This window comes from Atta cephalotes (genome assembly GCF_000143395.1).
Source record: "Atta cephalotes unplaced genomic scaffold scaffold00058, whole genome shotgun sequence".
NCBI classification, from domain to species: Eukaryota; Metazoa; Arthropoda; class Insecta; order Hymenoptera; family Formicidae; genus Atta; species Atta cephalotes.
The window spans coordinates 253,635-269,666 of record NW_012130122.1 but is presented as its reverse complement, the minus strand read 5'-3'; the positions used below and the strand labels follow the sequence as shown (position 1 = coordinate 269,666).

General features: G+C 34.1%; 1 protein-coding gene across 1 annotated transcript in view; it reads right to left on the bottom strand.

Moving 5' to 3' along the window:
- Window positions 1-14,961, bottom strand: part of LOC105623449 — a 37,963-nt gene extending 23,002 nt beyond the window's left edge. Inside the window, exon 1 of the mRNA XM_012204841.1 lies at window positions 14,802-14,961. Within this exon, the coding sequence (XP_012060231.1) occupies window positions 14,802-14,961 (160 nt within the window). The remainder of the gene's footprint in view (window positions 1-14,801) is intronic.
- Window positions 14,962-16,032: the final 1,071 nt, after the last annotated feature.

Below are 16,032 nucleotides of genomic sequence, written 5' to 3'. Positions count from 1 at the left end.
GAGAGAGAGAGAGAAAAGAATAACAATGTATATTGTTGCAAAACATTTATTTAATTTCGAGAAATTTGAACAAAACACTGGAAACTTGATTTTCAACATTTACATTCCATAAATATTTATATTTGTAAAATATAAATATTCAGAGTGTTTTAAGCTTTTAGGATAAAATAAAAACTTAAGACAATCGTGGATAAAACAATGGGAACATCACTCTTCAGATCTGAATAATAAATATTTAAATTTGAATTCATGATCCTTTTAAAAAACGGACTGAAATCTATAATTAAATTCCAGAAAATGTAGAAAATACATGTCATTTGCAACTCAATGTAGAGCAACATAATGTAATATATAATACAATGTACTTTAATGAAACATAAATAACATGTAAACAATCGCTCCCGTGTTGAATTTCGAACGATAATTTCTTGTTAAGAATTGAAAAACAAACAGGCTTCATAATTCAAAGATGTTTCTGCACCTTTGTGTACAATTTTAGATTTCACCGATGAGTAAATGCGGGTATGTTAAGAGGAACTTTATTATTATTATGTAAGAGGTGCGTGTCAAGTGACAGTAGGTTGTCAGCTGCCAGTTTTATCTTTTGCTGCATCGTCTGTAATTGGTAGCCTTCGCGTATTGCCCTACTTTAGATAGGAGCTCAGATACATACCATTTGTCGTAATTTTCCACGTATTTTTATTTTACTTTCTCAAATTTTAGATAATAGAAATTTAATCATGTAAGTAACACGCAATGCCGTTCTTCATGCATCTTTCATTAGTAGAATCATTATGAATATTTGACTGATAAAATCTTTTAATTAGTCAAATAATTCTTGATATTAATTGGACGCGCATGATATTATTCTTTGAATAATTTCAAAGTAACGGATTGACGTACAAATAAATTTTACTATTTTATTTTTACCTTTATCAGCATTAAAACAGAAGAAAAAATTTATTGAAAAAAATAGGAAGAAAAAGAAAGAAGACAAAAACAGCATAAGACGTAAATGATTGTCGTGATAAATGAAAAGTTGGACAAAGTATCGCTCCACGAAACTGATCCATGCAGAACTGAATCGAGCAACATTCTCACTACGGTAATTCTGCTCTGCAGAAAAAAGTACGTCCGTAGTTGCGAAAATCGCGGGACACCCGGTGTAATATGGATCGTATACGTGTTCACCGAACTCCGTTCTGCAAAGTCGAGTCGTGAAACCCGTTCGCCGATATCTCGCTCATACGCGGGCAGATAAAGCGGTGCTCCTATATGCGGTTCTGCATTCTGCGCCCGGATTCCGCGAGTTCGCTCCGCTTTACCTCCCTCTCCGCCTTCTTCTCCACCTCTTGGTTCAATGGAACCGCACGTACAATGCAATTTTGTCTCTACGGTGCCATTGCCGTAACGATGCAGTTACCCTTTCCTCTCTACGCCCACATCTCGTCAATAGTTCTACTATACAGCAGAATGGATGATATGGTCGAGGTCTGGCACACGTGTTCGAGATAACGATCTTGAGAAAGATTAAACTAATCTCTTTGAGGAAATGAATCTCAAAGCTGAGACAGTCAATGAAAATCTCACTGTATCAACTCGAATTAACTCGGATTTCTTCTCGAAAAGCGAAATTCCGATTTTCGAAATACCAAACAATATGCATGTTAAAAGATGTCGCGAAGATGTCTTTTAAACATACGAGAAAAAAATATTTTTTTGTTAATACATCTTTATGATGTTTTTTAAATACGCATGTCTGGATAGTGATGCATAAAACTGACAGTTTACTAAAAATGTATTACAAGATTCTACCCTGCAAATCTAATTTTAATAATGCATTAAAATTTCGTAGAAAATATTGAATATTTAACAAAAAATAAATTATTGATACATACGTTTCAATTCTACTATATTTTACTAACATAAGTAGAAGGATAGAGGGGATAATGGACTACCATTTTGGTTTACTGAAATAACTCAGTAGATATTCATACAATATTATAATTACTTTCATTACAAGTTATTAATTATAGGCCGATATTCATAGTTCTTATTTCAAGCCCATTTTAAGTAATGTCTTAAGATATACATTTGTATTAATACAACCTGATTAGTTCGTAATATCTTAAGACTGTGTTTAAATATAAGAATCGTCTAATATCGATTATGGAGTGATATCAATTATGCTATAGATAAAAGTTCTTCCTATATGCAAAACAAACATAATTTACAAAAAACTGAAGAAGGAGAAAAAGATTACGGTAATATAAGAGGAGGGGAAGATAGAATATCATCAACTAGTACAATTTTATACGTCGAATACATATACAAAAAGATTCATTTTGTTATCAAATTTAATTCAATTCTGTCATTTGAAAGCCACATTTGAGATCTCCAAGTTAGACTGAACTTACAAATTAATATACTCTCGAAATTACGTAAAAAGTGCACACACTTGTAAAACTGTCTACAGTCTGCAAAACTGAAATGCAGCTTTTAAGACAATGCCATAACAACTAATGTATGTACGCAGTAAATACTAATGGCCATATTACAAGCAAACTGTGAAGAAATAATTTTGATGATTTTGTCTCCAAACTGCAACGAAAACTACATAGGATATCGTGGTATTCCACATCTATAAACCCATAACAATTCCTTTATATTTTAGTCGTCCTCAGTGTATTTTAATGTTAAAAATCTGTAGGAATAGTTTAGAATGTTAAGAATCGTTGCCACAAACTCGCGCGAACTTATGGGCAAAATTTGTGACTTCCGATGGTGTGCGGTAAATCTCTCTTCTCAAGAATCTAATCCCAAAAGCGTGTCTATAGGTCTATAGGTCGGAGTATTCCATTTTATCTCGGACAGGAAGACGTTATTATTACCGCTCTAATCGAAACTTTGCCGCTCCAGTTGAGACGCTTAAATGGGCGCGCTTCTGTGTCTAATGGAAAGCGAAAATCTCATCGGACGAGTGGGCCCGGCCTACTACACGATTCTTTTTTTCTCCTTTTTGTACGTCCTACAATGCTCTCGTTTGTGAATGAAGGTTGGACAATGCATGCGTCCTCGTACACGTATTTGTGTGAGTATGATTTGATTACGAGCACATCGTGATTCATGAAACTGCGTCACTTCGCGTTGCTGTCACGTATTTAACAGAATAAATATTGTCGTCACAAAAAGAGGTGACCTTCCGAAACACATACACGTTCACGAAAAAACATTAAAGCGACTTGCACAATAAAATCTCTGTAGAAGCTTTCCATTTAGTAATAAAAGTCGACAAATCATTCTATCTTGGCATTCAGAGAGTAACAAAGGTAGAATACTTGTGTCAATTTGTGTCATCAAATGGAAAACACTCCGTAAAAATAGATTCATCGCTAAAATGTTGAACCGTTTAAAATTGTTATTTCCTTAACTGTTATTAACTTGTGGGAAAAAATTACAATGGTAACGTTCTTGTTTGAATAATTAAAAATATTGAAAGTAGACAAAGAATTTAATGGCATTAATCAAAATTCTAATTGAAAATTCGAATAAATCAAAATTTTTTTATTAAATCTATTTATTGAATTATGAAAGCTGAAATAACCAGAATTCTTTTATGATTAAAATCTGTGTAGTTTACTCTTTACATTTTCTAGAAATTTTTCTTAGTATATATACTATAAAAAATGAAGAATAATAAAATATATAACATTTCATAAAAACATTCACACGTTACAATTTAAATTTAAGAAATCTTAGGAGATATAGAATAGAAAATAATAAAATATATTAAATTACAAAATTTATAGATTAAACATTTCTATCGCATTTCTATCGCATTTCAGCACATCATAGAGAATTTTAAATCGACAGTGCAACGCGATATTATTTTTCTTATCAATGATTCATGTAAGATTTCTCATTCTAATTAATATTCCGCGCCGTCAAGAAAAGCTAAGCAGTAACAATTAGCCATCACATATAACTCAACTTCGTGCTCCTTCGATCGCAATCTTTCGAACGCAATCCGTGCATTTATTACACCGATATGCGCGATATAGGTATGACAAGCGTAATTTGCGAGTGAACTATTAATCCATTTTCCTGACGCATCAAGATTTCTTGCGCGAGCCGAGAGCTACTGTCGAGCGAATGTGTGGGAAACTCGCAGACCAATTCTCATACGAGTTGCTCCAGATTCGAATGTGATTCTCGTTGTCTTATTACCGCAGCCGACGAATTTCGCGGATGCATCCTTTTGTCACCGATAATTTCCTTCGCACGCTTTCTCTTCCACTGATTTGATCTTCCTTTGATCGGAAGAAATATTTAGCTCCCTTCAGAGATTAAATCTGCAGATCGTTTACGTTAAACGATTTTTAAATGAGAGAAATTCTTACAGTTTACAATATTCCAATTTGTAATTTCGCAAACCACTTATATAGTAATTTTACAGATAACTTTTTAGCATGATATAATTAAAATTTTTCATAGAGATTGTGTGAAGACTAAATTTATATTCACAACATTGTTGCATTCCAACTGATAATACAAAATCCAAAATTATAGGATATAAAAGACGTTTTAATCCTCAAATACAATTGGCGTAATAAGAATTAAACTATAAAAAATTAATCAATTATAGTTCATTATTCTCCTCACATTTGACTGTGATTAGCCAATATTTTACGGCTTAAAGCTTACTAAACCTATTGTGTTTCAGGACTTAAAGCTCGATTCATAGTCGATTTCTATTTCAAGATTGCGTTAAGATGTTAATACGACTTTATGGTCGCTATTCATGTTCCATTCTTATTTCAAAACTGTGTTAAGTAATATCTTAACATGCCAATATGACATTTTAAGACTGTACTTAAGACAGTTTTAAATATAAGAATTACGACTATAAATATTAGCTAAAGAAATATTTGCGAGAACTGTCAAAAAGATGTCTTGAAGACATTTTAATGATGTCTTATGTCTCCCGACTTTAGACTTTATATTATCTAGGATCGTTCTCGTCACTTGACACGCAATGCTGCGTGAAAAGTACAATTTCAGAATGATGATTCAACCTTCTTCTACGATTGATGTGCAATCTCGCGACATATAAGGCGTCGGCTTCTTCAGTCTTAAGATCGCAACTAATTGCTGCGATTAAAATGATGTCTTTTTTCATAATCTGTATAATCACTGCCCACATCACCTACTGCCGTAACACCTGTTATATACCTGACGCACAATTTTAATGCGTTTATTGCACCTTCACGACACCTTGGCACGGACGATTCTACGTTATTATTCATAGCGATGTACTTTAAATCAATCTTCATGGATACAAGCATGTGGTGAAAAATTTCTTTAGGAATCGTGTAAAAGATCGCGAAATTTTAATGATGAGACTAAAAGTGCGTATTATCGTAGATCAAACATTGTTCACAGAAATATTTTTTTTTTCAAATTATTATCAAAATATTATCACGTTATAAATATAAGTGCCACGAAGAAATACGAAGAATTGCACAAAGTGCAGCTAACGTGACTGGAAATGAAAGTTTTGAGAGATTTTTTAAAAGATCTGTTCTTGAAAAAAATTCGAATCGAGATTTTGATTTGCAACATATTGAGATTTATCTTTAACACGTACTATAAAAAAGAATTTTGATACGTATTTAATAAATAAAATTAAAATAACAAAACTAGATTTATAATTTTTATAATTTTTAGAAACTTGAAAATAAAATAAAAATGGATTTAAATGCAAATTAGATGTGACAAATATTATTCGAAATAAATAATATTTCTGCATTCTTGCATCTTTTTTCCGCGTACTATCTCGTTTTTTCCCTTCGATCGTTCACTCTACACCGAACTAAATCTTAATAAATACTTGTTTGAATATATAGTTTTAAGTAAATATTTACTAAATATAAACATGTATTTATTTGAAACAACTATTAACTATCAATATTTTATTGAATAAACATTTATTTACTGTAAATATATGTTTACTCAGGGCTATTCAAAGAAATATGAATTAAGATCTAGGAAACTTTTTTTCAGTGCAATTTTACATTGATTCCGCGCAACTCTCCCTAGAAACATCCGGCCTCTTATTATTGTCGTTAGATGTCACAAAACATATGACAGGATCGATACGCTCCTCCATACGACAGTAAACAGAGGATAGCCATTACATGTAAACCTAATGACAGTCAGGCAGCAACCAATAACGTACTACGATCGTACCGTTGCGCAGTGCCCGCATGTACCGGGTGTCTTTGCTCTCGTATGGCATATCGCGGATATGTCTGTATCTCTTCCGTGACGATGTCTCGCAATAGAGACGGCTACGTTGACGTCACGATACCGATGTAAGCGAGCGTTGCGTCGGAGCGTCGTCCACATCACGCACGATCCGATTCTCGCAACGTCGCGCCGCACCGGCATGTGACTTCGTGAAAGTAATTTATTACCGCGAGAGAGAACCGACCGGTTAAGCGCCGCGTACCGCGTGTTTCAGCACGCAAACACGCGTGTGCGGAGATTACCGGGTGCCTTGCGTTCGAGAGGAGTAAAAGCCGCGTCACGCGTATCTAACAGCAGGGATCGAAAGGATATGACGGAAGTACGTAAGATGAAAGTCCGAAGGTAACAAGCCGAGAGTCGATCCTCTATTACGACGATCGTTATAGCAAACGTATTTGTTTTCCTTTTAAACGTGATATGTCTACCGTGCAATTCCATCTAGGAATATTCCATGTATAAAGGTATTATTATCTTAGTTCACTGTTCTAATTTAAATAACTCAGCTTTGATTCCAGTTTATGCGTTTGTATTATTGGAAATGCCGTATGTTAATATTAGAGCTAACGATGATTAATTTCTGTTACTTAAGTATACTATATTATATATCAGAATTAATCATCGATAGTTCCAGTGTGATATGTATTAATTCTTTTTTGATAATTAAAATTTGAAAGTAATTCTCTTTAATATACATTCTTAATTATATTTCTTAAAAGGATAAAAAAGGAAAGTAATTTATCAATTTTAATTTATTATATATATGCAATAAAATGAACAATCTCTTAGAAAATAAATTGGAGTAATTTTTATAAAAACTTATAAACTTGCTTTGATTCGAATGTTAAAATGACTAATGAATTTGCTATTTTTATGGAAAGGAATAAATTCAGCAAATATGCAGTTCAAGAAACGCTTTCGATGTTTGCATGCCATTTCCATCAATATAAATGAATTTCCTTGGCAAAAATAAAAATCGGAATGTAAGTTGTGTGAATGTAAGGGGAGAGTAACAGAAACATAAACGAAGTTTCTAGGAGGCAAAAATTGAAACGAAACGTAAAAGAAACGTAAACGTAAAGTGTTTACACTTTTTGCCTCCTAGAAGCTTTGTTTACGCTTCTGTTATTCTCCCCTTACATTCAACTTGCGCTCCAATTTTTACTTTCGCCAGGATTTAATCTCAGTTCAACTTTCATGTTTTTCTATTTCTTAAAAATTAGAAAGGAATAAAGAATTGAACTGATATTAAAGTTAATTTTAGTTCAACTGTATTAATGAAAACAAGTATCATTTTAGAATCAAGTCTTATACTTTCGCTATGGTGATCGATAATTTTAAGGGATAGCCTTAAGATTTGTACTCTCTAAGGCCCGATTGCACCAACATTACTTTGATTTTAAGCGAGGCTTAAAATTTTTTCTGCCTCTGTTTCTTTTTAGCTTTAAAACGAGATAGATAGAATTTTAAGTCTCGTTTACAATCCAAGTGACATTGGTGCAACTGGGTTAAAACTTTTAGAATTCAGAGTGAATTATCACTCTGAAGAATAAATAAATCTCACTATTGAAGATTGAAACTCTTCTTCAAGACTGGCTCAATTTTCAATGTTTAGAGTGAAATTCCATTCGAAAAAATTTAAAGAGTAAATAAAGCCGGTATTCATATAATCCGTTCTTATTTTAACTTAACGTCTTAAGCAACATCTTAAGATGTTAATACGATTTTGTGATTGGTTTATCACATTTTAAGACTACTTAAGACCGTCTTAAATATAAGAACCGATTATGAATATCTAAATATCCTGGCGCGAGGCGAGTGTGACACGGTCTTAAAACGCGATGTGACGCGCACACGCATGTATACGCACACGCGTACGCGTATTGCCGTATGGTGCGGCATACCTGCGATGTTGGTATCAAACACAACGACCCGACTCCCTAGCCGGGAACCTGAAGCGGTCGCACTTTCTAAAGACCTTCGCCAGTTTCGCTGGGCTCGTCTATTACCGGCCGCGAGTACCTACCTTTAAAGAGTACTCGCGCGTGTACAATGCCATTCATTAATGGGCGCCCCTGAGATCGGCCTTTCTTTCGATCTATAGTCGAGCGGGTGTCGGATGATCCACGTTTTCGCTCGAGAAAACCGGTATGAGGCCGCGCGCGCGGTCGATCGACTTGTCTCCACTTTTTAAACCAAACCGCCTGGAGGTAGGCCGACAGTATTCCTCGGCGCCTGGCGACGCAATGGAGTCCGATCACGAAATTGTGCCACTTTGGTCGTCAAGAATGTAAAATTTGGTGCGATACGATCAACCGTTTCTCTCTCGACAACATTGCAATCTTTTATTCAATAATCAGTTCATTTTAATAAATCGTTAATCCTTCAGTACCAAGAAAATAACATGGATATGGCATATTTAATTCAATTCAATTGCTTATAATTTTCAATTTTAAAAATGCAACATATTGTAAACAATTTTTCTCCAATTGAAACGCCAGATATTAAAGAACATACCAAGTAAATGTACACGGAAAGAAAGATTTTATTGAAATATTCAAAAATTTAGCAAGACACGGATCTAAAAATAACATTGTTTCAAGCATAATGAGCAATGCTGCAAAAAGTTTTGACAATTTAGCAATCAGTTCGAGTATTCCATGCAATTATTTTTATGGCCCAATAAAATTATTTTTAAATCTATATCTATAATTAAATTTTTAGAACAGCAATATCATCCTTTCCGTACATCTATAATATACATTTTAAACAATCACATCAGCTGATCTTCTCCTATTAATAAGAAACTTATAAGCAATGGAAAAAGTATCGGAAAATCATTAGGAAAAGAAAGCCGGATGTGTCACCTAGAGTGGCACCGAGGGGTTAATTATTTGCAATAAGTACTCCTCGCAAATTTCTCGCCTTCTGGCGTTTTCATGGCAGCCTTCAGTGTTCTTCGTGGCAGCGGGAAAACCACGTCGTCAGAAGGGGACATGGTATGCTGCAGTGACATAACTTCGATCGTTTCGACATTTCGCATAATCGTCGCGTAGGAAATCATCCTCGATGTTCTCCTCGATGCTCTCGCAAGGAACTCTCGCAAGCGGCTAAACGCAATGCGTCCTTCACGTAAGCGTGAACATCGCGTCGTGTCGACATTCAGAAAAATGTTTGGTATGACAATTATAATTTTGTTGAATATGCAAATTATCAAAATTTTATGTTTTAATTTAAAAAATTTGGCTAGATTAATAACATTTTAATTAGAACAACACAAATTATAAATAAAAATATATAAATTGTAACAAAATTTCAATAATTCACATATTAACAAAGTTATAGTTGTTTATACGAACATTGTTTTAGTAGAGAGGATCGGAAATATCTCAGGCCCCTTATTTGCTACACTAATGCTTCTCCACACGTTAATCTACACATAATGACATTTATAACTTGCACCGTGATGTGAATTATTTACTCGGACTTGCACGCGAACACGTCGCAGCCGTACGGAAAAAAATGATTTTATCATGAATTTTACTGAAATAACTAAAACTTTAGTTGGATATTGAAGTTGGATTTGAAAATAATTTTTTTTTATCATTTGGATGCTTCAGCGGAAACTGTTCTTTCCGCATGCGACTTATCTCGCTCTCATGGCATTCACAAATTCGCCGAGATGATTTCGCGCTGTTATTATATGTTGAGATTGCACGATCGCGCGGGAAACAGCACAAGCATCAAATTAAAGGGAAAGTAGGAAAAGGGTCCTGGCTATCACGTATGACCCAAAAATGTTTATATCAAATGTTAGAGAGCGCAGATCGGTAGAAGAGCAATTTATAACCGAGAAATATTGATACATTAATATAGTATAAATGTAATGTGTATATATAAATTCTACACGGAGAGAATTTTTTTCTTAGAATTTACTCTGAAAATGACAGTCGTGGAACAAGATTGTATTTCGAAGAATTTTAATGTAAATCTCTCCCGTTCATTAATAAAACTACAATAAAGTATAAAATAAGTATACAATCAGTTTAATCAATTTTACTGAAGCGCATGGTAAAAATCTTTAAAATATTATACTGTACAACTACTATTTGTAGGGTAAATTTTAAAAGAAAATTCTCTCCGTGTAAAAAGAAATTATAATATATAAATTAAATACTGACGTAGCGTTGAAATTGCATGAAAATAAAAAGAAAGTAGACGAAAACATTTTTCTATTTTCAAATTCTCTTTGCGAATCCCCTACGCTCACTTTGATTTCACTTATTGTTAGAATTGTTTTTAAATCTCCGAAGATAAAAATCGCAGAAATAATTGATTCGGAATAGAGAGAGTATGTGATTTCTAACAGCGCGATAAGTACGTAAGCTTTAGGATCGTTAATATGATTTAAACGATAAGCTACAACGCGAGAGGATTAGAGGCATGCCATATTAGAGCATGTACCTCTTATCCGATAATAGAACTGCGTATTTCACCGCTCGAGTGGACAAATCCGTCACGTATCGATGGAATTACCGATCGATCTGCGTATTATTCTTTACAATTGCCTGTACCAACGTTTATTCTTTACAATTGCCTGTACCAATTTGATTTCGCACCAAAAGTCTTTACAGACTTAAATGTAAAATTGCAGAGTCCCTTTTACCGAGGGCACAGAATTTGTATCTTTTTAAATCAACGGAAAGATCAGAATTGCATATGATAAATATCTCAGATTCACAGATCATGAGATTTATTAGAACTTCCAATGATTAACAATATAAAGTGCAATATACAATGCATTTAAATAATAGAAATATATACTTCTACTATTTAATATATTAATAAGACATTTATACACGGAGAGAATTTTCTTTTAAAATTTATCCTAAAAACATGATAGGTGCGGTACAATACAATATTTTAAAGATTTTTACAATGTACTTCAAATTAATTAAACTTATTTTATACTTTATTGTAGGTTTATTAATGAATGAGAGAGATTTACATTAAAATTCTTCGAAATACAGATGTTGTCCCACGACTATCATATTTTCAGGATAAACTCTAAGAAAAAATTCTCTCCATGCATATTTAATAGTAGCTACATTAATTGTATATTGTAAGGAGATTCCTCACTGCTTATGCTATGAGCTTATCGTCGTCGCTTTCCATCGAATATCGAGCATTCGTGTCGTCGAGGATGAACGAGAACAGGTAGAAGAGATATACCTGCTGCTTCCGCGTTTCTCCTTAGATACGTAAATCTTGTCGCGATTCGCGAACACTCGACGTTGATACGTCGCTCGTACGCAGGAATTCGCCGGGAAACCAACGTCCTACACGCACACGTACGCATACACACCGATGTTGCTGTTGCTGCCGCTATTACAATGGCAGAGGTATTTCCTCTAAGAATTATGCATTCTTTACTCCCTTCTTTTCGCGAAGTCATCGTACCGTGGGCTCCGGGAATTCGGCCTCACGAAGAATATAACGCGTTCTTAAAGGAAAATTAATCAACGGTTTTAAATATAGCCATTAAGTAGTATAAGTATAACCGTTTCCCTATTCTTAAATTTATCGTGCGAACGACAATGCTTTTTCCAAAACTGTGATGTTTACGCGGCAATGAAATGTACGATATTTGCGAAACGAAAGCGAGATCGCGGAGTACCACGGATTTATATTCGCACGCGTGTGTAACATCGGAATTTCGCCAGCATCAAATATCGTAACAGATTATACCAGCATATTCTCGCTACGACACTCGGCGTGTTAAATTACTTTCACCGACCGATTCGTACGTGCGTGGCAGCGACCACGCAAAAATCTCGACAACAAAAATGCGGCCGATTGTCACGAATCTAAAGCTGCGGAAATGTTATTCTAAACAAGAACCTTCCTAATGAACCTTCGGTGAACATCGATCTTCTATTTTAACAATTCGAATGGAACAATGTACTTCAGATAGCGTTTATGACTGATAAAACTTTTTAGCAAATTTTTTACATTTCTGATATTAGGTATTTGTTATTAAATGTTGTTTGTTTGAATTATATATCTGTCATAAAAAAAATTGTTTCGTAGCTTTTGTTTTATCTTCCATAGAAAAATTATTTATCATAATTCGCAGTATTTATATTATTAGATGTATTCGAAGAATAAACTCTTTTCTTTTTTCCTTTCTTCGTGAAGTCATTATTAAGTCCAAGAATTTTAGTCTTACAGCAACGCAATCTTAAAGAAATTAATTGATAATTTAAATATGAGAATTATTCATATAACAATTATATATACATATTTACTATATTACTCAAATTACTCAAATTACAGTAGAAGATGAGATACCTTACAACATATTATCACAAAAAGAATGAATAAAATCTTACTAGGCACTGAAAATATTGGATTGTCCGGAAAATTCGTGCCGATGTTGAAGGAAAATTGAACGCAGAAAATTTAAATTTTAGTATACATTTATTAAATTATATAGGTTAGTCGACACGAACTTTCCGGACAATCCAATAATTTTGTTAGAAACTCAAACTGCTTGTTGGAATATTTAAATTTTTTGCAGTATTGCTCATCGTTTTTTAATTTCCAACATTATTTTAATGCTGGGAATTAAAAAATATTATTTTAATTTTGTTTCCAACAACATTATTTTCAGATCTGAATAAAAAATTTTAGATCTTGCAGCAAAATTGTCTTTTCTGTATAAAATTATACAGAATTTTATTAATTTTTACAAATATATAAAATGCTTGAATGTTGTTCCAAAATTATTGTAAGCAATTCTGATAATCCCTAATTTGTTAAGAAAATTTTTTATTAAGACATCTTTTTAATAAAACAAGTATTTTCCATTGCGACAATCTGCTATATCAAAAATCTTAGTTTCTGTTTAGAAAATTAGATTAAAGCGACCGGTCGTGAAACGATCGCTCAGACCGTTTGATAAAATTTGCGCGGAAACTTACATCGCGCGACTCGTTACACCAGTAATCATATGGAAAGTGTCAAGACATATAAAATCACTTTCAATTCCTTTCTCAGAACGCAAAATTTTTCAAGTCGCGCAACTTTAAGCGTTAATCGAACTGTTCTAACTAGCATCAGAACGTTTATTTAATCGTCATTTGAGCGTTTTTCATTGAATCAAATAAATCATAAGTTATTTCAAAAGTTAATAAGAGAATTCGTTGGACGAAGGAAAAAGGAACACATATACAAAATCAATGGAGACACTTTTAAAAATAGCGTCAATTAATGCCCGAACTGGGATACTCGTCGAAGTGTGAAGTGGCATCCCTTCCCGTTTCTATTTCTCTGAATGACGTTGATTTATTGTATTGCGATCTATCTTTTCTAATCGAAAGAACAAGATTTCATTTTTTTCGAGAACAATATTTTCAAGTGTTATCTTTGAATGAAAACAAAATGGATTTTCCCAGACATTCCTAAATGCAGAAAACATTGATAGATTCTCGATATTTAAACGGATATATTCGAAGAATATTTTTACATATTTTTTATTTTTTCCTTTTTTCGAAATCATTATTAAGTCCAAGAATTTAATCTTACAGAAATTAACCCTTAAGGAAATTAATTGGCAATTTAAATTTGAATGAGTTATTTATTTACATAACAATTATATATGTATAATATATTATATACATAAAATAATACATAAATATACAAAATAATTGTATATATAATTAAATATATAATTATTTTATGTTATATATTTTATGTTACTTATTTTATGTTCTATTGTATGTTATATTTTACTTACTACACAGAAAGAACAGTTTTGTCGAAGTACGAAGTATAAAAAGTTAGTTAGATACAGATCTGAAAATAATTTTGTTTAAATCATTAAATCAATTATGTAGCACGCTCAAACTAGTTGCTACAATGTGGAAACTTTTTGCAGCATTATCAACGTTAAAGTTCTATATAATTATTTTGACGGTTCAAATAAAATTGTTTTTAAATTTGTGTCTAACTAAATTTTTAGATACTTTAACAAAACTTTCCCCATATATATGAATTATTTTATAATTTATTTTGATAGAAATCTCATATATTTTTTAAGCAATTCATGGATAGTTATATTAATTCTGTCTAGTAAACTATAAGAAGAATAAAACTTAGGATCCTAGAGAGTCTAGCTATAATACTTTGCTTGCATGTTAACAAAAACAAAACAATAAATGAAATAAAGTCATCGCTTAATAAAATAATTATTATAAAATAATTTATAAAAATGCATGACAGTCTCTCTTTTAGCCTAAAAACGATGTTCAAAGTATCTCCACTGATGTCTATTTCTATCAATGTAGATTGACTTTAATCTCGGTTTAATTTACTCATTATCTCTTTCTAATTTTTAGAACTAGAAAAAGATAAACAATTGATTAAAGATCAAAGTCAATCTACATTTAGAAACGGATATAAATCGGATCAACAGGTTGAAAGACAAGACTCACTCTTACGCCGGCGCCACTGCCTGTAGAGAAACGCGGCGACGGTGAGCAGAAGAATCGTCGTCAGAAAGGTCCCGATCACGGCTCCGGCTACGCTGCCCGCCCCGAAGCAGGTATCCTGCGCTGCCGTTGCTGATGCTGCTGGTGCTGTTGCGTCCTCCATGGCTCGCTCGCACTCAGAACTCAGAACCGTCTCTCGCGCATATTCTCGCGCGCCTTCAACCGGTCGCGGCGTTCTTACCGCCAATTACGCTCTGCGACTAACTCTCCTCTCTCTCTCTCTCTCTCTCTCTCTCTCTCTCTCTATCTTCTGTCTCCTTTTCCTTCTCCTTTTCTTTCTTTGTCGTTTCGTCAATTTGGTTGTATAGTTTCGCGCGCGTGAACCAATCCACCCGGACGAAACGCGAGCAGCGAAATTAACTTATCCAATTCACTGTTCTTCAATTTTTTTCCTTTTCGTCTTCCATCAATTGTCTGTCGAATACCAAAATTCCGTTTCGCAGGTAGAATTAAAACGATGAATAATTGTCAATTATGACTTTTCTATCCGCGAATCCGCGTCTATTTGAAACGAATGCGCGATGCTTCTCCGCTGCGACGTGAAGTGCGTCGCGGACAGTAATATGCGGCACCGAATCGCAGCCTCTCGTGTTACCACCGGTGACGAAGAGGATTGATTCGCGATATTTGATCGCCGGTTCGCGATCATCCGGAGATTGTGCGGACAGGATCGATCGTCAGATTCGGCTGGCAATGAGAAACAAGATGAGAAACGAGAGGATCGAATTTCTCCGCGTCTCTCAGCCGTCGGTCCAAGAAACGCCAGCGCGATCGCGGCGAAACATCCTTTCCGTAAACGTTCCACGAATTTCACGACACGTTTATTTGCGCGCGCGTGCGAATCTCACGTCGCGAAAAGATCTACTCACTATACGCTCTCTTCGCTATAATGCCGCGCGACGCACTGACGGAGCGGTGCCGCGAAGCGAGTAAAACAGGTAGGCGAGCAACAGGTGCTTCTGACTCTGTCGGCGGGGACTGGAGAGGAGAGGGAGATTGTTGACGCTTCTCGCTTTCAGGGCCGACTCTACGCGACCGTTCGAATAGGAGCTTATTGGGGAGACCCAGCAAACAAGAATAGATTAAAATGGATTGAAATTTTTTATCCGAATGCGTATTTTAAATAGCGAATACTTTTTTTTGGATTTAATTAGATTCAATTAGATTCAATTGG